Source organism: Mirounga leonina, unplaced genomic scaffold (genome assembly GCF_011800145.1).
Source record: "Mirounga leonina isolate KUSES-001 unplaced genomic scaffold, KU_Mleo_1.0 Mir_54, whole genome shotgun sequence".
NCBI classification, from domain to species: domain Eukaryota; kingdom Metazoa; phylum Chordata; class Mammalia; order Carnivora; family Phocidae; genus Mirounga; species Mirounga leonina.
The window spans coordinates 2,855,299-2,878,226 of record NW_023270812.1 but is presented as its reverse complement, the minus strand read 5'-3'; the positions used below and the strand labels follow the sequence as shown (position 1 = coordinate 2,878,226).

The window sequence follows — 22,928 nt, the reverse complement described above, 5'->3', positions numbered from 1 at the left end:
TCAGATGGAATAGAATGGAAAGTTAGAAACACACCCACATAAATATGGGAGTTTAGCATACCACTAAGTGGTCTTTTAAAACAGGGGAAAGTGTACCCTGTTCACTAAATGATATTGAAATACGTGGTATCCATATAGAATAAAGACTAAATTAGATTCCTGTTACTGTCCATTCACAACAGTGATTTCCAGATGGATTGAAGACTTCAGTGTGAAGGACATCTACATAATATTTAGAAAAATATATAGGAGGCTATATTGTTTCCAGGAAAGGTTTTTTTCACCTAACATAAAATTTACCATTTTAGCCGCTTTTAGGTGTATAGTTTGGTGGCATTTATGTTCTTGTGCAGCTGTCACTACTGTCTATCTCCAGAACTTCATCTCTCTGGGAAGGATTTCTTAAGTTACAAAAAGCACATTGAGGATGCTATTGCATTATTCCAGGTGAGAGATGATGATGATTTCAACTAGATGTGTAACGGTAAAGATGAAGAAAGGTAGATGGATTTGGGATGTATTTAGATGGCATTGAGCAGGAATTTTGCATGGTTTGGACAGGGGGTGAGGGGAAAACAAGGAATCAGAGGCAACATTTAGGTGTTTTGCTTGAGCTACAAGATAGGTCAGTTATCATTTATCACCAAAAACCATTTGCCATTTGGTTGCCATGGGAGGATGAATGGAGGAAGACTTTAGGGAGAAAAAAATAAAGAATTCTGTTTTGGACAGTTAAGTTTGAAAGATCTCTTGGACATCCAAGTGGAAATGTTCCAGTAGCTGTTGGATAGATGAGTCTGGAAAGATTGTGACTGAAGGTACAACTTTGGGATCACTGGCATATAGATAGTTAAAACTGTGATGTATTAGAATCAGGCTTGGCTGCATTACAAAGAAAGATGCTAATAAAACCTTAACTCTGCATCTGATTCCATAGGTAGGCAGGCCATAGCTGGTGGGGCAGCAGCTCCATGATCATCAGGGACTTGGGCTCCTCTTTCTTGCTGTTCTGCCTTCCTTTGCATGCTACCTCGTGGTTGAGATGGGTGCTTTAATTCCATCTGCCACCTGCTCATAGCAAGGGGGAAAAGGAAAAGGTGAAGAAAGGCACATACTCTTTTAAGGACACTTCTAAGAAGTTGGCATGTGACACATCTGCTTAGAGCCCATTAGCCGGTTTCTAATCAGTGGTCACACTTAAGTAGAGGAGAGATAGGTAATGTTGTCTTTATTCGGTTATCTGTATGCCCAGCTACAATTCAGGTGTTTTATTAATAGGAATGAAGAGGAAATTGGATGTTTAGTTTCACTTTGGTTTCTTCTCCAACCAGGGCAATGAAGCTACAATTGTGAAGCTCTGGTGACTTCCCTGTTGTTAAATTTAATGGAATTTTTGAGTATTTGTTTCATTTGGTACTCATAATCTCTCCCTTTTTACTTTCTGTGTCCTCAGAATTTCTCCTCTGTTCTCTACTTAAAGTTAGTATTTCATATTTAATGCAATCACATTCATAATCCGAAAGACTTTTTAAAAATAGAAATTGACAAGCTGACTTTAAAATTATATGAATGTGCCAAAGACCTAGAGTAGTCAATCTTGAAAAGGAAGAACAAAACCAGAGAACTTGTACTACCTAGCTTAAAGATTTATTATAGAACTCTAGTAATCAAGACAGTATGGTATCAAATAGATCAATGAAATGGAATAGAGTCCAGAGGTATGCCCATACTTACATAGACAATTGATTTTCAAACAAAGCACAATTTAGTGAGGAAAGTAAAATGTTTTCTTTTTTTTTTTTTTTTAAAGATTTTATTTATTTATTCATGAGAGACAGAGAGAAACAGAGGGAGAAGCAGGCTCCCAAGGAGCAGAGAGCCCGATGCGGGACTCGATCCCAGGACCCTGGGATCATGACCTGAGCTGAAGGCAGATGCTTAACCATCTGAGCCACCCAGGTGCCCGAAAGTAAAATGTTTTCAACAAATAATGCTGGAACTATTGGATATCCATATGGGGGAAAAATGAACCATTTCACCCAATACACAAAAATTAATTTGAGATGGATCAAAGACCTAAAAGTAAAAGGTAAAACAAACTTATAGGAGAATTTCTGTGACTTTGAGGTAGGCAGCAATATCTGAGACAGGACATAGAATGCGATAACAATAAAAGAAAAAAATTTTGATGAAAGAGACATTATGAAAGTAAAACTTCTGTTTATCAAAAGGTACATTTAAGAAAGGGAATAGAACAAGTCACAGAAGAGGAGATATTTGCAGTATATATGTACATATATCTGATAAAGAATTTGTTTCCAGAATGAATAAAGAGCTGATAACTCATTTAAAACACCAACAATCCAAATTAAAAATGAGTAAAAGAACAGATACTTCACATTAAAATAAATGTAAATGGCTAACATGAATATGAAAAAGTGCTCAACATCATTAGTTTTCAGGGAATTGCAAATTAAAAACACAAGGAGATACTGCCATGTACCCACTAAAATGGTTAAAACCAAAAAGGCTGACAGCATCATATATTGGTGAGGATGTGGAACAACTGGAACTCTCATACTCTTTCTTTCTTTTTTTTTTTTTTTTAAAGATTTTATTTATTTATTTGAGAGAGAGCACATGAGAGGGGGGAGGGTCAGAGGGAGAAGCAGACTCCCTGCCGAGCAGGGAGCCTGATGCGGGACTCGATCCAGGGACTCCAGGATCATGACCTGAGTCGAAGGCAGTCGCTTAACCAACTGAGCCACCCAGGCACCCTCTCATACTCTTTCATTATTGGTTGCAGTGTAAAATGGTACAATCATGTTGGAAAAATATCTGGCAGTGTCTTATAAAGTTAAACATATACCTGCCTTATGACCCAGCAATTCCACTCCTAGGTACTTACCCAAGGTAAATGAAAAATGAAAACATGGGTCTACAAAAAGTCTTAAATCAGAATGCTCATAGTAGCTTATAGTAGGCAGAATACTGGCCTCCCGTAGGTGTCCATGCCCAAATCCCTGGAACCTGTGAATATGTTATGTTGTTATGGCAAAAAAGGACTGTGCGGATGGAACTAAGTTCTAGAACTTAAGCTAGGGAGATTATTTTAGATTATCTGCGAGGACCTAATATAATCACATGGGTCCTTAAAAGTGGAATAGGAAAGCAGAAGAGTCAGAGGTAAGGCAATGTGAAAAGGATAAACTGTTGCTGGTTCTGAGCTGTAGAAGGCTACCTGAAAAGGTCAGAGGGTGGCACCCAGACAACTAGCAAGGAAACAAGGACTTCTAAAATAGTTCCTAGGAATCTGCATTTTAATAATCTGATAATCGTAAAATGATATTGTGAGAAGCACTTTTTTATATACTATTCTTCAATAAATTCACCCCAACAAATGGTTTCAATTAATAGTATGTGCTAATGGCTCATAAGTCTATATAGCTTAGACCTCTCTGCTAAACCCCCATAATTTAATGGACATCTTACATGAATATTTTATAGGAACCTTAATCTCAGCATGTTGAAATTGGGAATTCATCCTTCTTCTCAAATCAATTTATATTCCTGTATTTCCCTATTTTGATAAATGTTACCCATATATGCCCCTTTATACCCCAGTATTCCAAACCAGAAAGTGAGAACCATAACCATCTCCTCCCTGTTATTCATTATTCTCCAGCTTTTTCAAGTGGTTATTAGATTCTATTCTCTTAATAGTTCCTAAATCTGTTTCTTCATCATTTTCAGAGCCACTGCTTTAAATCAAGTACATGTTTCTTCTTCTTTTTTTTAAAGATTTTATTTATTTTTTAGAGAGCCAGCAAGAGGGAAACAGCATGAGAGGGGAGAGGGTCAGAGGGAGAAACAGGCTCCCCACTGAGTCAGGAGCCTGATATGGGACTCGATCCCAGGACCCTGGGATCATGACCCGAGCCGAAGGCAGACGCCTAACCATCTGAGCCACCCAGGCGCCCCCATGTTTCTTCTTGATTATCATTAAAAGCCTCCCCAGTAGTTTTCCCCCACTGCTGCTTTGGCTTTCCTCCAACCTATTTTCAATCTTGTCAAGTTAAAAAAAAAAATTTATACCATGTTATTCCATTTCTTTTTTTTTTCAAAGATTTTATTTATTTGGGGGAGAGAGCAAGAGAGAGCATGGTGGGGGGGGGGCGGAGCAAGGGGGGAAGAGGGAGAGGGATAAGCAGGCACTCTGCTGAGCAGGGAGCTGGATGTGGGGCTCAATCCCAGGACCCTGGGATCATGACCTGAACCGAGGGCAGACAACTAATTGAGCCACCCAGGCACCTCTGTTACTGCATTTCTTAAGGTTAATTTCCCAACAGCTTCCCATAACTCAAGGTAAACTTCAGACTCCTTAACTTAGCTAAAAAGGACTTTGATGATCTGACTAGCCCCTGCCTTCAATACTCCTGTTTTAGTAATCAACAGAATAAGCTGACATAAAATCAGTAAGGAGAAGACCTGAAAAACACTATTAACCAATTTGACCTAATAGACTTTTGTAGAGCCCTCTGCCCAACAACAGAATATACATTCTTTTCAAGTGCATGTGGAACATTCACCAAGACAGACTGTATTCTGTGTCACAAAACAAACCAAGTTTTAATAGAATTGAAAATACACAAAGCCTGTTCGCCAACCACAATGGAATTAAACTAAAAATCAACAGACATATCTGGAAATTACCAAATATTTGGAAATTAACACACTTCTAAATATTCCATGAGTCAGAAAGGAAGTCACAATATAACTAGAAAATATATTTTTTAAAGATTTTATTTATTTGATAGAGCATGAGTGGTGGGAGGGGCAGAGGAAGAGGGATAAGGAAAGGCAGGCTCCCCTCTGAGCAGGGTTTCTCGACACGGGGGCTTGATCCCAGAACCCTGAGAATGTGACCTGAGCCAAAGTCAGTTGCTCAACTGACTGAGCCACCCACGCACCCCGGAAAATATTTTTAATTGAATGAAAGAAAAACAACATTATATCCAAATTTGAAGGATGCAGCCAAAGCAGTACTTGAGAAATTTTTAGTGTTAAATACTGACAGAAAAGAAGAAACCTTAGATTAGTGATTTAAGCTTCAATTTTAAGAAGCTCGAGAAGGAAGAGGTATTTGAGATCAAAGCAAGCAGAGGGCAGAGACTAATAAAGGTAGGAGCACAAATCAATGAGATTGATAATCGAAAAACAACAAGGTAATTCAGTGAAGCTAAAAGCTACTTCCACTACATCAAAAAACTAATGATGTATGGTGACTAACATAATAAAACAAAATAAAATAAAAAAAAATGAATGAAATTGATAAACCTCTAGCCAGACAGGCTAAGAAAAAAAAAGAGAAGACATAAATTGCCAAAATCAGGAATGAAAGAGAAGGCCTCACTTTAGATCCTAAGACCTTAAAAAGATAATACAGGAATATTACTTAAAACCTTTTAAGAAGCAAAGAATACCAGTTCTACATAACCTTTTCCAGAATATAGAAAAAGATGGAATACTTACTAACTTATAAGACCAGCATTACTTTGATGGGAAAATGAAAGATTTCACAAAAAAACCCTAAAGATTAATATCTCTCATGTACAAAGACACAAAAATCCCTAACAAAATACTAGCAAATCAAATTAAAAATATCTAAGGTATCATTACTTCAATTTATTCTGGAAATATTAATGTGATGTATTAACAATCACATATTCACCTTAATAGATGCACAAAATGCTTTTGTCGAAATTCAGCAATTTGGGAATAGAAGGGAATGTCCTCAAACAGGTAAAGGACATCTACAAAAAAGTCTACAGCTAACATCATCCTTAATATGATGAAAGACTGGGTGCTTTCCTTCTAAGATCAGGGACAATATAAGGATATCTGCTCTCACTACTCCTATTCAGCATTTTACTGGAGGTCCTACCCCATGAAATAAAGCAAGATTAAGAAATAGAAGGCATATAGATTGGAGAGGAAGAAATTGAACTGTTCTATTCACAGGCAACATAATTGGGTATGTAGAAATCCTAAATAGTCACCCCCCCCCCAAAAAAATAAAAGTCCCAGAATTAATGAGTTTAGTTTAACAGGTCACAGGATATAAGGAAATACACAGAATCTATCATTTTCATATACTGGCAAAGAACAACTGGGAATTGAAATTAAAAAAGAAAAAATCCTGGAAGTATTATTTACAGTTGTACCAAAACCCAGGAAATAGGTATAAAATTTTTAAAATACCTGGCAATGTTTGTATGCTGGAAATGACCAAACATAAGTGAAAAAAATAAAAGATGACAGAACAAATGGAGAGGTGATCCATGTTCATGGATTGGAAGACTCAGTATTAATCACAAACTCAGATTTTTTTTTTTTTTGTAGAAATAAGCTGATTCTAAAATTTATATGGAATGGCAAACTAGGGTAGCAAAAAATTTTTGTAAAAGAACAGCCAAATTCAGAGACATTACTTAATTTTAGGATTACTATAAATCTACAATAATCAGGACAGTGTGGCATTGGAAAAGATTGGGTCAACATATAGATTAGTGAAATATGTAGTAGTAGACACATATACACATGATCAATTATTTTTTGGCAAAGATGCAAAGGCAATTAAATGAGGAAATGGTAGTCTTTTCAAATGATTCTGAAACAATTGCATATTTGTATGCAAAAAAAAAAAAAGAACCCTGATCAATACTTTCACACTATACAAAAATTCACTTAGAATGGATCATAAATCTAAATGTAAAAACCTAAAACTATAAATCTTGTAGAGAAAGGTATAGGAAAATATCTTGGTGACCTTGGGTTAGGCAAAGATTTCTTTTATGCAACAGCAAAACCATGATCCATAAAGTAAAAAATTGATTAATTTGATTTCATCGAAGTTGAGAACTTCTGCTTTCTTTATGAATTTATTCATTTGAGAGAGAGAGAGAGAGAGACAGAACACAAGTAGGGGGAGAGGCAGAGGGAGAGGGAGAAGCTGACTCCCCGCTGAGCTGGGAGCCCAATGTAGGGCTCAGTCCCAGGACCTGGAGATCATGACCTGAGCTGAAGAGAGATGCTTAACCATCTGAGCCACTCAGGCGCCCCAGAGAACTTTTGCTTTCTAAAAACACAAGTTAAGAGAATGAAAAGACAAGCCATAGTTTGGAAGAAAATATTTGCAAATTGTATATCTAACGAAGATCTTTTATCCAGAATATATAAGTATTCCTAAAAGTCAATAAGAAAACAACTGGGGCGCCTGGGTGGCTCAGCCGTTAAGCGTCTGCCTTCGGCTCAGGTCATGGTCCCAGGGTCCTGGGATCGAGCCCCACATCAGGCTCCCTGCTTGGCGGGGAGCCTGCTTCTCCCTCTCCCACTCCCCCTGCTTGTGTTCCCTCTCTCGCTGTGTCTCTCTCTGTCAAATAAATAAATAAAATCTTAAAAACAAACAAACAAACAACCTTGTTAAAATGGACAAAAGATTTTAACAGACTCTGTACGAAAGAATAGAGATGGCAGAAACAAAATATGGAAGGAGCCCAGATGTCCATTGACAGATGAATGAATAAAGAAGATGTGGCACATATATATAATGGAGTATTTACTCATCAAAAAAAGGATGAAATCGTGCCATTTGCAATGAGGTGGATGGAACTAGAGAGTATTATGCTAAGCGAAATAAGTCAGAGAAAGACAAATACCATATGATATCACTAATAAGTAGAATTTAAGAAACGAAACAGAGGAAACATAGGGGAAGGGAAGGAAAAATAAAAAGATAAAAACAGGGAGGCAAATCATAAGAGACTTTAGAAAACAAACTGAGGGTTGCTGGAGAGGAGTTGGGCAAGGGGATGGGGTAATTGGGTGATGGGCATTAAGGAGGGCACTTAATGTAATGAGCATTGGGTGTAATGTGCAACTGATGGATCACTAAATTCTATTCCTGAAACTAATAATACACTATATGTTAACTAAATTCAATTTAAATAAAAACTAAAAAACAAAAAGAAAAGAAAATAGGGCAGATAAACACATGAAAAGATGCTCAATATCACTGACCATTGAGAGGATGCAGGTTAAATCTATAATGAGCTATTACTTCACACCTGTTAGAGTTGGTAAACTAAAAGCAACTGACCATATCAAGTATGAATTAAGTTGCAGAACAACTGGAATTTTAATAATTTACTGGTGGGAATATAAAATGGTACATCCAGTTTGGCAAAATTTGGCAGTTTCTTATAAAGTTCAAATACATTTACCTTTTGACTCACATCTAGGTTATTACCCAAGTGAAATGAAAATTTATGTTCATACAAAACAAAACAAAACCTGTATGCAATGTTTATAGCTGAAACAATCCAAATATCCCTCAGCTGGGGAATGTATAAGCAAACTAGTAATACCCGTATAATGGAATAGTACTAGCCAATAAAAGGAATGAATTACTGATATAACAACATAATTCTCAATTGCATTTTGCTAAGTGAAGGAAATCAGACTCATAGGCTACATGCTATATGTTTTCATTTATATGACATTCTTGCAAAGGTAAAACTAAGGTCAGGAAAACAAATCAGTGGTTTCCAAAACTGGTATGGAAGAGTAGTCCTGTAGGAAAGTGACACACAGGTTAATTAACTGGCTCATAAGCATATGTCTAGTTGTATTTTAAAATATACCCAGGATTTTGTTTTAATCATGTATTTTTAAGATGACAGAAAGACAACTACATTAAGAGGTATTATTATTTGTAGTTCCCAAGAGGAGGGGCTATGCCATGCCATGCATGGCCACATGGAGAAGTATTAGGGTTGGTCAGGAGGTAAAATTGAGGGGAAACCACTGGCCAGAGCCTTTGTTATGGAATTTGTTGGAAGGAATGGATGAGACAGGATAGGCAAGTTGAACAATTTTAGGATTGGCTAGTTTGAATAATTTTGGTAGGCTCTGGGCTATAGGGGTGGTCCCTAATTATCTGATAACTTGGTCCTGGATTGATTTAGGGCAAAAGGAATATTGGCTTGGTGTGTAATGGTTAGATAAAGGAGGTGTTTGGGAGTGCGGACTATGGATTAGTTGGTTTGCATATGGAAGATGTGCTCACAAGCAAGTTGTTTACAATTTCTAGGAATTAGCTAAACCTGGGTCCTGAAGACCCCAAAATGTCAAAGCATTATAAAAGGTACAATCAGTACAGGTTGTTAGTGGAGCTGGGTTTGACACTAGGCAGCATGGTTCTACAAAGAACATTCTTAACCTCTTTATTATTTTTGCCTATAAAGAAAGAAAGACTTGCAATGGATTTCTCATGAGCAACAAGAAATATCAGATGAAATATCAGTGGAAGTATCATTGATGTGCTGGAAGAAACCATCTGTTAATCTAGAATTCTAAACCCAGCTAACTGTGTTCTAAGAAAGAGGGTGAAATGCAGCATACTCAGACATGCTGAGAGTGAGAGTGCTAACTACATGTAGGCCTTCATGAAAGAACTACCAAAAGATATAACTTCATCAAGAACGATTTGAACCCAGAAGGAGGTTGTAGATGTAAGAAGCAATGGTAAGGAAAGAAATTGGCAAAAATGTTGGTAAATATTTGACTGCTTTTAAAAATGACTCATTTGGGAGGATAACAATATTGCTTAAAGTTATACTTTATCTAGCATGTTTAAAATGCAATTATTTTCTAAATGAATAGAAATAAATAGTATAACTTTAAATCAGTTAAAGGATAATAAAACTTGGATCTGTCCAACATACAATAAATGTAAATGGATTAAATTCTTCTATTAAAAAACAATTTTGAAATTAAATATGAATAATACCAAAAGATTATAAGCATGATGGGGAAAGATATGATAGTTAAATCTTGTTAAAGAAAAACTGGTAAGGACATACTAATATCATATGAAATAGAAGTTAAGGCAATAAATGTTAATAAAGAGGGCACATATAGGATGATAGAAGGAGTAGGGTAGTAAGGTTCTAATCATGAATTTGCATGTACATAATGACACCTTTTCACATCATGATAAATGATAGTATTCATTTGGCTCACCAACTGGGGAGTTCTGCATTAGAGGGTAAGATATATGAAGGCAAGGACATAGTTTTCATGTTTATTTCTATACCTCCAGTGCCTGGAACACTTCCCAGTTCATAGGGACTTAGAGAAGTATTTGTTGAATGAATAAATAATTTAAAGAAATAATGGATAGGGGAAGTTGACAATACACAAGCCATTATGAAGATTATTAAAAACCTCTCTCGGGTACTGGTAGATCATAGAGACAAGAATTAGTAAGGCTGTAGAAACTTTTAACAATATGCATATCAAACTTGATATAATGGATATAACTAAATTCTGCTTTTAACTAAGAATAAATTTGTGTAATACATTTATAACTATTGATTATTACCAGCTAGCAGAACAAGTCTCCACAATTCCAAAGAATCTGTGCTATATAGTGCAATAAAAAGATAATCTTTAGAAATTTCATGTTTGGAAACTAAAAACAACCCTAAACAACCCATGGATTGGAGGAAATCATAGTGGAAATATCAGGGCTTGTGAAATTTAGATAAAGCAAAATTTAGAGGGGGAATTTATAATCTTCTTTTTTTTTTTTTTTTTTTTTTAAGATTTTACCTGTTTATTTGACAGAGCAAGTGAATACAAGCAGGGGGGCAGCAGAGGGAGAGGGAGAAGCAGGCTCCCTGCTGAGGAGGGAGCCAGACACAGGACTCGATCCCAGGACCCCGGGATCATGACCTGAGCCAAAGGCAGACGCTTAACCAACTGAGCCACCTAGGTGCCCCGAGGGGAGTTTATAGTTTTAAATTCATTTATGAAAGGTCAAGAAATGCTCCTAATATATTAGTTAAGCACTATTGAAGAAGTTAGGAAAAGGACAGAATGAACCCAAAGAAAGAAAGAAGGACATACTGAAGAGCAGAAATAGGAAATAAAATAGAGATGATTGGCAAAACCAATAGATAATTAAAAAATTAATAAATTTTTCAATTACTAAACTTCTACAAGACTGCCCCCCCCAAAAGGTACAAATAAGCAATGCCAAAAACAACAACAAAAAGGTAGACAATTTTAGGCATGAAAAAGATCTAGAATAGCATGAACAATTTTATGCTAATGATTTTGAAAACTTAATTGCCTATTTTCTTGAAAAATACATATTATCAAGACAAATTCAAAAAGAGAAATATCTAAATAAAACAGTAATTGTAGAAATAAGTGACAAAAAAGCATGTTAGCAAACAGATACAATGTGTGGACCTTGTTTAGATCCTAATTGTAGCAAACCAATAATACTAAACAAAACAAAAGTTTATTAAATAATTGAAACACTCTTGATATTTGATGATAGTAAGGAATTTGTTTTGACATATCGTGGTTAATTTTTTTTTAAGGAAACACACTAAAGTATTTGCAGATTAAATGATAAGACATTGTAGATTTGCTTCAAAATAATGGGGTATGGTGGTGGTGGAAAATGAATGTGGTTTTTGGTATAGCTTACACTGTTCAGTACAATAGCCACATGTGGCTATTTAAATTAAAAATAATTAAAATTAAATAAGATAAAAATTTTAGTTCCTTAGTCACATTCCATATTTTCTCACTGGTAGTGCAGATATAGGAAATGTCTATCATGCCGAAGTTCAATTGTATAGAGCAGGTATATATGAAACAAGATTGGCCACGTGTTGGTGATTTTTGATGCTGATAAGATCCACTTGATTTCTCTCTCTACATTTTATACATTTGCATGTGTATTTTCCATGAAAGGAAGAAACAGAAAGGAAAAATGTGTGTGACCCTTGTGAGAAAATTACAAAAGGTCTAAAAAACTTGAAGATGTAACTTTTCATGAATGGGGGGACTCTATGTAATATGAGTTCTCCCCAAATTAATATGTAAATTCAATTCAGTGCCAGTCAAAATCCAATAGCCAAGACAGTCCTAAAAAGAATGGGAATGGGAGGGCTCACTCTAGAAGCTATCAAGACTTATTTTAAAGATATAGGAATTAAGAAAGATGTTACTTCATTGATGTAAGTTTAGACAAATAGATAAGTGGAGCAAAATTGTCCAGAAATGAACCCTAGGTATATTAGATCTTGGTGTATGGAGGACTCTTCTAATCAGTGAGGAAACTATGGTCTGGTAATAAATGGTCTTAGGATATTTGGTTTTACGAATATGATTATTTGATTTTAGACATTCTGGGTTTTAGGTGTTTGTGGTACTTAAAGTGGAAGTGTGCATTAGGCAGTTGAATATGTAGGCACCTGCAGCTTAGCAGACAGCCCTGGGTTAGTTATAGAAATTTGGGAATCACAAGCTTATTGTAGAGCTTTGTGAGGAAAAAACTGAAATTTAAGAAACAAAACAAACTGAAATTACTCAACCAGAGAATATAGCATGAGAGAAAAAGAGGAGCATAGATGGAAGCCCCTGGAACACTAATATTTAAGGGCCAGGTGGAGACAGCAGAGCCACCTGGCAGCCCAGTGAGGGCAGGGGCTCTGCTGTCTTATTCATATCTCAGGTTTACATTCCCAACAGATGATAGGTGAGGTGCTCAATAAATGTTTGTTGAATGAGTAATGGGATGGAGCAGCCAGCAGTGTGAGAGTAAAACCAGAAGACCGGGAGTCATAGTAGCTAGAGCAGGAGAGAGAAATGAAATGTTTCAGAAAAAGCAAAATGATGCCTGAAAAGTGGATTTAGGAACAAAGATGTCACTCACTGATGACCTTCAGGAGTGCTGTGTCAGTGCTAGAGAAGGACCCTGGAGAACAAATCTTAGGAAGGAAGGTGCGACAAGAGGCACTTGGATCGAGGGACGGTTTTTCCCCCCTAGTCATTTGTTTTTTGTTTGTTTTTGTGTTTTGTTGGGAGAACATTGGAAATCCAGTATTTAGGGAGGAGGAATAGAAAGCTGAAAGAAAGGGAGTGAGGATCAAGAAGAGAAAAGCAGCTAATTAATAAATCAAGGTCCCTGTGGAAGTGAAAGAGATGAGACCTAGAATAAGATTTCCCCTTGGAAAGGGAATAAGATCTTTTCCTCAGAAACTGGGAAGAACAATGCAGAAGAAGTTCCATTTTGAATCTGGAAAAGGCAGTGTAGATGAATATAGATGAATAGACATTTATAGGCCAAGATGGATTTATCAGGGAGTTATGAACCTTATGCTTTTGGATGCCTTACTTGCATGGGCCCCTTCGAGTGCTATGAGTTACTAGGAGTTGTAATGTCCTGGGGGGAGAGGGAATGCCAGATTGTAATCCAGAAACATTTTTTTTTTAAAGATATTATTTATTTATTTATTTGACAGAGAGCACAAGTAGGCAGAGCGGCAGTCAGAGGGAAAGGGAGAAGCAGGCTCTCTGCTGAGCAGGGAGCCCAATGCGGGGTTTGAATCCAGGACCCTGGGATCATGACCTGAGCCGAAGGCAGCCGCTTAACCGACTGAGCCACCCAGGCGCCCCCAGAAACATTTCTATACAAGTATTTCTGACATGCTAACAAAATCTCAGAAGAAAGGTATCAAAATTTCTGACTCCAGTCATTTATTGTGTTATCTTTTCTCATCCTAAATAACTTTTATTTTAGTACCTAATTTGGTATTTGTGATTTTGTGTTTGTTTTTTTTTTTTAAAGCCCCCCCCTTGAATAAAAGTTAAGCCCCTCAATACCTGGATACATCCTTGCTTGTAGGTAAGGGGGCAGAAGTTGAGGGAGTTTACAGTTTTAACTTTCTCAGTCAAATAAGAGACAAGATCATTTGAGAGGGTAGAGGTAGGAAGGAGGCTTAGAAGGGTATGTGGGTCATTTAGAACAGTCATTGTGGGGATGAGGAGAGAACTGATTAAGAACAGCAGAAATGATTCTGAGAACCCACTCCCAATTTGTCTTTTATTCTCCCTGAACCACTCCCCGACTCTCCCCCACCCCCACTCCCACCCCCTCCCCTGCACCCCATTTTGGCTCTCAATGTGTAGGAACAAAGAAAGCATATTTCAGGTTAGGGTTGCGGGTTACTAGAAAGAGGAGGGGTCTAGGGGTGCCTAGGTGGTGTAGTCTGTTGAAGCATCTGACTCTTGGTTTCTGCTCAGGTCTGATCTCAGGGTTATGGGATTAGGCCCACATCAGGCTCTGTGCTCAGTGCAGAGTCTGCTTGAGTGTCTCTCTCTCTCTCTCAAATAAATAAATCTTAAAAAAAAAAAAAAAAAAAGGAGGGATCTAGTACTGTTGAGGAAGGAGGCAGAGAGTGATGTGTGGGAGGGAAGGACAGCCAAGAGACTGGCTGCTCACTCCCAGACAAGTAAGGGATGGAAGGTTAGTTGGGGCTGGAGAGCAGAGAAACCATCAAGACTCTGAGCGAATTGCTAGAGAGTTAGAAATGGAGCGTTTTATTCTGGAGAGAGCTGCAAGGGCCAGTGATGTCATCTGAGGAAACCCAGAAGGAAATAAGATGAGGACATATTTCCAGTAGACTTAGATTTATTCCAGGATTTAGTAGAAGGGAAGCCTGCCTGGGCTGGTTGGGGGGCAGGGCGGGGATGCGGGGGGAGGATGTTTAAGTTAACAATGTGAAGCTTTTTAGGCCAGAGAAGTAATAGCAAAGAGTATTTGTATGATGTTTTACAGTTGATTGCTTTCATAGTGTCAGGGTTGAAAGAAGCAATAGGTATTTTTGCTCTGTATTTTTGTTTTACTTAAATTGTCATGTAGTAATTAAAATGCAAATCTGTACACAAACTCTAAGTAGTTTACATTGCATTCTGCCCGAGTTTCATGAGCATCTACTTCACTGCAGTCTTTATATCATTTTTTACAGTATCCTTATGTCTCATGGAGTAGTAGTAGCAACCCATTAAACAAATGAGAAAATAAGAAACAATGACCTTTAAAATAGTGACCTTTACAAGTTTACCTCTTGCCTAAACCAGTTTGCTTAGCTATCAATTGATGTGCTGGAATTACAAGAAAAAATGCAAAAGCTTTTTATTTTGTGTTATTTCTCTCTCTCTTTTTTTTTTTAAAGTAGGCGCCACACCCAATGTGGAGCCCAGTGCTGGGCATGAACTCCCAACCCTGAGATCAAGACCTGAGCTGAGATCAAGAGTCGATATTTAACTGACTGAGCCACCCAGGTGCCCCTATTTTGTATTATCTCTAAGAGACATTTTTTAGATATTTACACCAAGTAATTTCCTCGTTATCCCTATAAAGCTGCTAGAACTTTTTATATGTTGAACCAAAAGACCTTTTCTCACATGAATTCCTCAATGCGCTTTTCTTCTTTTCCTTTATAGCAAAAACGAAAGAAAAAAGTCTTATCCAAAGACAATCTGATATGATTCTAGAATACTGAGTTGTTCTAGAAATGATTGCATCATATTTCAGTCATCTTTACTTAGTCGATGAAGTAGTTGAACGACAGTTCTCCTTCTCCGAAAGGATGCCAACAGTTAACAAAGATTTTAAACCATGTTGGGTACCATCCTGAAGGAGCTAGAGGAGAGCTAAATACTTCCATGGGTTCTAAGTATGTCTTCCATTTTGAGCGCTTTTCATTTCTGTAGGGCCTTCAGTCATCAAAGGTAAATATAAACACCTATTTGTATACATATATATATTTTAAAAGATACTGAAAAATTTTTAAATTTATATATTGACATTCTGATTAATAATTGGTGTTTTCCTGCTTCCTTATAATCATTGTTCACAGTTGGACTCAGTTTGAAGAAGAATAAAGTACTAACAAAATACTATTCTAGTATGTCTTTTTTTTTTTAAAGATTTTATTTGACAGAGAGACACAGCGAGAGAGGGAACACAAGCAGGGGGAGTGGGAGAGGGAGAAGCAGGGGGAGTAGGAGAGGGAGAAGCAGGCTTCCCACTGAGCAGGAAGCCCGATGTGGGGCTCGATCCCAGGACCCTGGGACCATGACCTGAGCCTAAGGCAGACGCTTAACGACTGAGCCACCCAGGCGCCCCTCTAGTATGTCTTTTTTAAGGATGGGATTTCTTTTTTAACGGAGAAGTTTTTTTCCTGGTCTTGAAAAAATCTAACTGTATAGGCAATCCACTGTGATTGTGGCATTCTTATAGTTAAATGTTTTTAATTAGCTGTCAAGTTAAATTTGTTTTAATTGTTCTAAATACACAGAATGTCCCTGGCTGCTTATTGTGTCATCTGCTGGAGAAGACTAGGAACCTTAACTCCTCCACCCAAAACTACCACATACTGGAGAGATATCAGTGAGTACAGTTTAAACAGTATTTCTAAAGGAAACATTGATAGAATTGTGGCTGAGTTTTCCAGGTGGTCCACAAAAACTTACTTAATCCATGATAAATCTCAGATTTGTTTCTGTCTTTTCTATACCATTGGTGCACCCCAAATTTGAAGGCCAGAGCCATCAGTACTCCTTTTTCTTGGGAAGCTTTTCCCCTCCCGTTTCCCCTCAGATTCAGGCTCATCCTTTCAAACTCAAATATCACTACATTCTCGTTCATTATTAAGTTTGTGCAAAATAAGGTGCCAGGCACATGTATTAGGTTCTGGGAATTCAGCAGTGGGCAAAGATGTTGTGCTTGCCCTATGGGAGGTTAGGATCTAGTGCTGGTCTACTATCTTTATTTGTAAATCTTTGTTTACCTTATTCATTACTAATCTTTATTTGTAAAAGAGAAGATAGGCCTAGATCATGTTTCATTCATTGTGCCAGGTACTATTCTAGGCCCTGAGGATACAATATGGATTAAGACAAAGTCCCTGTTTTCATGGAGCTTCTGTTTGTTCTTTAAGAATAGATCTTTTTTTTAGGATAGCTCCTTTTCATGTAGAAAATTCTATGATTCTGTATTTTAAATATAAAAAGGGGTTGAGACAGAGAAGGGAGCTTTTCCTCTCTCATCATTCTTAAAGACCAAAGAGTAGTGAATTTACTTTAGGATAGGAGAGTAGTGAATTTACTTTAGGATAGGAGAAAAGCCAGTGAAAAGGAAACATAGCAAGTTGGTAGCAGTAGAGAAGGAAACAAGCTGCTCTCGGGGGCCCACAGGGTTGGGCGGGGGTCGGGGGAGTGGGGGTGGGTGGGAAGGAAGCCATCTTAGAATAAAAAATAAAAAATCCTAGAGGAGTCCCACAGTCAGGAAGCTCTGTCACAACTTCTGATCTCATCCCTGCTGACCTCCTGGAACTGTCCCCTTCCCAGTTCTGGAACCACTACTAAGGTCTTGGAGTTTGGGAGGAATGTCCATCTCCCTTGCCTGATGTCTAGAGAAGTCAGTCAAGTTGAGTTCCTTATCCCTCCGTAGGGAGGATAAATGTGTTCTCAGTAGCCTAAGTTGAAACTCTGACAGCAACCTGCAACCTCTACACATCCAGTGAATTAAAGGTTATGTAAGTTTTGCAGGCAGGTAGCAATACCTGACGATTATGGGTAATGTATCTGTAAAGGTTGTGTTCAGTGCATGTTCACTGCATATGGCTTAAATTAGTAAAGTTTTCATTTTTCTTATATAACAGGGAGTCAAGAGAGACAATTTAGAGCAGGAACCACAGATTAGCAATCCTCCTGTCTTCCTGCTCCATTAACTTTATTGTCCTCATGGTCACAACATGGTTGCTGAATCTCTAGACATCAAGAAGGCAGAAAGGCCAAAAGTCATCTTATGAAGCTGTGTCTTTTTATTTGGGGAGGGATCTCTACTTACAGACTTCCATCTATAGCTGATGGGCTACAACTGTGTTGCATGGCTAGCCCTAGCTGTAAGAGTAAGGAATTTGAATATTTTTAGATAGTAATTAGGTTGTGTTAGTAAGGATTAAGGGGCTTATGTGGATCAAATAGGCAGCTAGATGTGTCTTCCACTAGGAGATTTTTTTTATATTAAAAAGGTTTTCTTTTTTAGTTCCAAACAAATTTATAAGTAAACTGGTAGAATGTAACCAGTATTTTTTTTCTTAAAGATTTTATTTATTTATTTGACAGAGAGAGAGACAGCGAGAGAGGGAACACAAGCAGGGGGAGTGGGAGAGGGAGAAACAGGCTTCCCGCGGAGCAGGGAGCCCGATGCAGGGCTCTATCCCAGGATCCTGGGATCATGACCTGAGCTGAAGGCAGATGCTCAACGGACTGAGCCACCCAGGTGCCCCTGTAACCAGTATTTTTAATGGGGCTATATTCATATGGCACTTAACCACCAACTATAACATAATTACTTTGGGAAAAGTCGTTTTGTGTCCCTGCTTCACAAATATGATCCCCTCCCCGCCCCCCCGTATCATCCTAGTAGTGATAGAGAAAATTCTCCCCTGTCCCTTATTTAACTGGTTGTGAACTAGAAGGAGTCAGAAGGCAAGTTAGCTTCATGGCTGTCTCATTCAGTGGAAGCACCGCAGGCCTGGCAGCATCCCAGGTGCAGTAACACCGGGGTCTCTACTGGTTTGCTGGGGATGACAGAATAAGAGATACAAGAAAGGGAGAATAGTAGGAAGTGAGAATGAGTATGAAATACAGAGTATATTTTTATACCCAGTGCTTATTGTTTCATTTGTCTACATCTGGGGATAGGAAGCCTTTTGGAAAGTAATTGATCATAATCATGGAAAAATATCAGTAACTTCTTATCCAATTATATAATATAGGTAGAGACACTGTTGCCTATTTCCTGTCACATTTTAAAAAATGAAACTCATTACATTGACTTTTTTCCTTTCTTTTTGAAGGAAATATAATAAAGTTTACTGGATCACTTATTTTAGGGTAAGTGTCAACTATGAAATATTAATTGGCTTCTTTATACTGCTATTTGAAATCCCAGTGGAGGTGATTTACAGTAGAATGGGGTGGCAATTAGGTATAGATTTTGGAATTAGGTGGATTAATCACTGGTTTTACCACTTCAGTGTTGTCTCGATCCAGTTACTTTACTATCTGAGAAGTGTCTTATCTTAGGTCCAAGGGTACAATGGGGATTCTACCCACCAGGCACTGTTGCTCTGAGAAAAGCCCTTGACCCATACAGAGCAGGCGCTCACTAATTAGCTTCACATATTAAAATCACATCTTGTGATTCTAAAGTGGTCAGAAAGGTAAAAATTGACTGTAGCCAAAATTATTTTTGAAAACCCCTTAAATCACCATACAGCGCTCGTGAAAGGAAATGGAGGCTGACTGAGAAAACCAGATTGACATCTTCCATCTCATGCTCTTCAGAGGCGCATGCTTAATGAATGGAGTGACTTTCTTCCCTTTTTTTTGGAAGGGGGGTTATATATGTTAATATATGTTTAATACTATTCTGTATTTGTTAAAACTCTTTTTTACTATTATACATATGAGATCATTTATTTATACACACATACATATATAATTCTTAGATGCTGAAATGATAAAGGAGATGGATTTGGCATTTTATTCAAATACCAACATTTCTCCATGACATTAATGTAAGACAAAACATAGTTAGATGACTTTTCCCTTTGGATCATTCCAGGCAAAATATATAGTCATGTACTTTGTCTATTTCACAGTTATGTTCAGGAGTATAGTGAAAATTAATCACATAATTTCTAGTAAAGAATTTTGTCTTTCATGCAAAGCACAATAAAAATATTGAATGCATTTGCTCTTTCTGGGTGCTCAGATAGTACTCTAAGAGAGGAGAGGATTCTGTTTCTCTGGTGCTGGCCAGTGTCTGGCCCTTCTGTCTTACCTGCTTTAACTTTGGGATGTAAATCAAAGGTCAGGAGAATGCTTATATAACTGATTTTACTAAGCCCTGAATCTAGATAGTGCAGCCTTTGTGTCTGGATTTAGGGAGTGTGTAGGTCAGTCTGTTCAGGAAAAAACCCCTTCATTTTGGGTACATAACAAAGAACATTGTATTTCACACCTAAAAATTGACTTTATGCATAGCTCTTAGAAATATGCTGGTGATGGGAGTACAAATTGGCTAAACTTTTTAGAAAAACAGTTTGTCAGTATCTAATAAAGTTGAATAGTATGTATACTGTCAGAAAGTCTGTAATTCTCCTTCTTAGATGAGTATCCTAGAGGAACATATACACATGTGTACAGTGTAGATGTATAGGGTGTGTAACAGGATTGTTTGTAATAGAATCAAACTAGAAATTCCCTGAATACCCATCTGTGGTAGAATGGGTAAGTTGTGGTATATCCATCCAATCGCTGAGTCACATACCATATGAAAATACAAAATATGAACTACTGATACATGCAGCACTGAACAAATGTCACAAACAAGAAGCTGAGCAAAAGAATACATACAGTGTGATTCCATCCTGATGAAGTCCATAGACAAAACTAAGCTCTGTTGTTTAAGGATGCATGTATAGATGGCAAACTATAAAGAGAAACAAGGACATTATTGTAATAAAAGTCAAAATAATAATTAGCTATAGAGATGAGAGAGTGGGTCAAGATCAGGAAGGGACACACTCTGGGCTTCTGGGGGTACTGTTAATGTTCTGTTTTTTGCTTGGATATTGTAATTATTACTGTTCATTAAACAAAAATGTGTGTACATGCATTTATACATATGTATATAAATATAGTGTATGTTATATCCACATTACTGTGTATATATTATGTTTTTTAATAAGAAGGAGGACAATTCCACAACAAAAAGCTTAATATAAAAGTGTGGCTCAATCAACAGGGTATATGTTGAGGAAATTTCTGTTTGTTATGGGGTGCAAATCACTAGTGTATATGAAACTTTTCGTTCAGAAAACATTTTATTTCGTTCAGTGTTTACTAAGCACTTATTTTTGCCATCCTTTTTTTGGGAAATTCTGCCCTTAACCTTTTTTCACCACTTGTAGGAAATATTATTCTCAGTCTGTAGGCTCAAGAGCTCAGCTGTTGTTCAGGTTGAGCCATTCAGTTTATGTGATACTCAGGAATCTGATGAGCTCCATAACCAATATAATTCTGTTATTCTGTCATGTAAAAAAAAAAAAGTGGCTCTTGTGTTACCTTTAGATCACTTATTCATGATGAATTTTTTGTTTCTTTTTCAGCGGTTCTTTATTTCTTACATATGAAGTTCTGGCCCTGAAGAAATCTTTGACATTAGATACTCAAGTAGTAGAAAGAGAAAAAATGAAGTCATATATATATGTGAACACGGTTTCTTTAGATAAAAGAGAAAATTATGGTAAGTTTATGGTAAAGTAATCCCATTTCTGTGAAAAATGGAAGCTAGTTATTAAATTTTAAAATGAGTATTTAAAACACAATATTAACAAGGTAGGTTCAGCTCATTCTAAGAGTCAGCAAATCCTGTGAGAACCAAGTTCCTAAAGAAGTAATTGAAGACCAAATTTTGGACTTCCATATTTAATTCAGGTTTGCAACTCTCCTGTAACTAAGTGAAGTGAAGACTAGCTGGCTATTTTAGTCTAAACTTGGAATTCCATACCTTAGTGGAGGTCAGTTCAGAGGCTGGCCCTCAGTTTAGCAAGTATAAAAACATGATTTTGTCACTTAGCTTAGATATATTCCTGCTTCAAGGGATTTATTCATGCAAACTAAAATCATGACATGGATTCATAAATCTGAATACTAACTTACTAAAGAGGGAAAAAAATCTCTCACAGAGGCTAGAAAACCTGTCTTTACGAGTCAGAACATTCCTCTTCTCTGTATTTAGGTCACAGGGAAACCAAATTAGTAACCAGACAGTTGCTTGATGAACGTGAACTTTTAGAGGAGAGGCGTATCTTTTCATCAGGGCTTGGGTAGCCTGGTGAGGCACTGCCTTGACTTTCAGCTGCCTGTTCCTACACTGTCGGCCAGACTAACCTTGTCTGCTACAACGTTATGTTCTCTGAGTGAGGCAGATTCTACTCTTCCCTTTCTACTGCTGTATAAATCACCATCTGTCCTGTTGGCATTACAGTTTCAATTATACAGATGATTTTTATAGTTTACAATTTATCCATATAGCAAAGCTTCATCTCCATAGTAAGGCATCTCCAAATTTCAGTTTGAGAAGGGCTGTTGTTCTGGAACATTTTCCTGAATGTAGCTAATCCTATGTTGCATATGAGGATTTTGTTAGCTTTAGTTAGTGTTTTTGTTTTGTTTAGTTTTTTACTTTTTTCCTGACTTGGAGAGCAATCTTATTTTGGGATCTAGAGCTCTGTGTTCACATAATGGTTTTAGTTGTTTTGATAGTGACACTAAAAGAAAAAATGCTGTTTTATATTTTTTGAAAAAATTTAGTTTATACATTTTTCTTTAAAGTAGTGGAGTGTAGCATTAAGAATATATACTTGGTTTTATCTAAGTTTGTAATCATCTTAGGAATCACCTACCAGGCAAGAAAAGAGCTTCACAAAGCAGTAAGAAAAGTATTGGCAACATCAGCCAAGATACTGTGGGGCCCATTTGCTGGTAAGTATCAAATATTTAACTTGGAGTTTTTATCAATGATCTGAAAGTCATTTGATGATCAACTTGAGATCTTTTTTTTCCCATTTCTTATACTGACATTAATTATAGCTATGGAAAATTAAGTGACATTATTCTCTTGGGCTATATTTAAATTTTTTTTTTTTTTTTAAAGATTTTATTTATTTATTTGCGAGAGAGAGAATGAGAGACAGAGAGCATGAGAGGGAAGAGGATCAGAGGGAGAAGCAGACTCCCTGCCGAGCAGGGAGCCCGATGCGGGACTCGATCCCGGGACTCCAGGATCATGACCTGAGCCGAAGGCAGTCGCTTAACCAACTGAGCCACCCAGGCGCCCCGAGCTATATTTAATTTTAAGGGTGCTTTTAATTTTGATGCCTTGGTCAGTCTTCTTCCTTCCACTTTGTGGATGTATTGCT

The 22,928-nt window shown here is 37.3% G+C and overlaps 1 protein-coding gene across 6 annotated transcripts in view; it reads left to right on the top strand.

Moving 5' to 3' along the window:
- LOC118001854 (protein SERAC1) overlaps positions 1-22,928 on the top strand; it is a 60,012-nt gene that overhangs the window by 2,714 nt on the left and 34,370 nt on the right. For 2 of the 6 annotated variants that reach the window (XM_034992037.1, XM_034992032.1), the window contains exons 1-5: positions 15,215-15,657; positions 16,227-16,318; positions 18,795-18,831; positions 21,114-21,250; positions 22,402-22,491. In XM_034992037.1, coding sequence (XP_034847928.1) covers positions 15,605-15,657; positions 16,227-16,318; positions 18,795-18,831; positions 21,114-21,250; positions 22,402-22,491 — 409 coding nt within the window. In that variant the 5' untranslated portion in view covers positions 15,215-15,604. The other 4 variants (XM_034992033.1, XM_034992035.1, XM_034992036.1 and 1 more) reach the window with 4 other exon arrangements.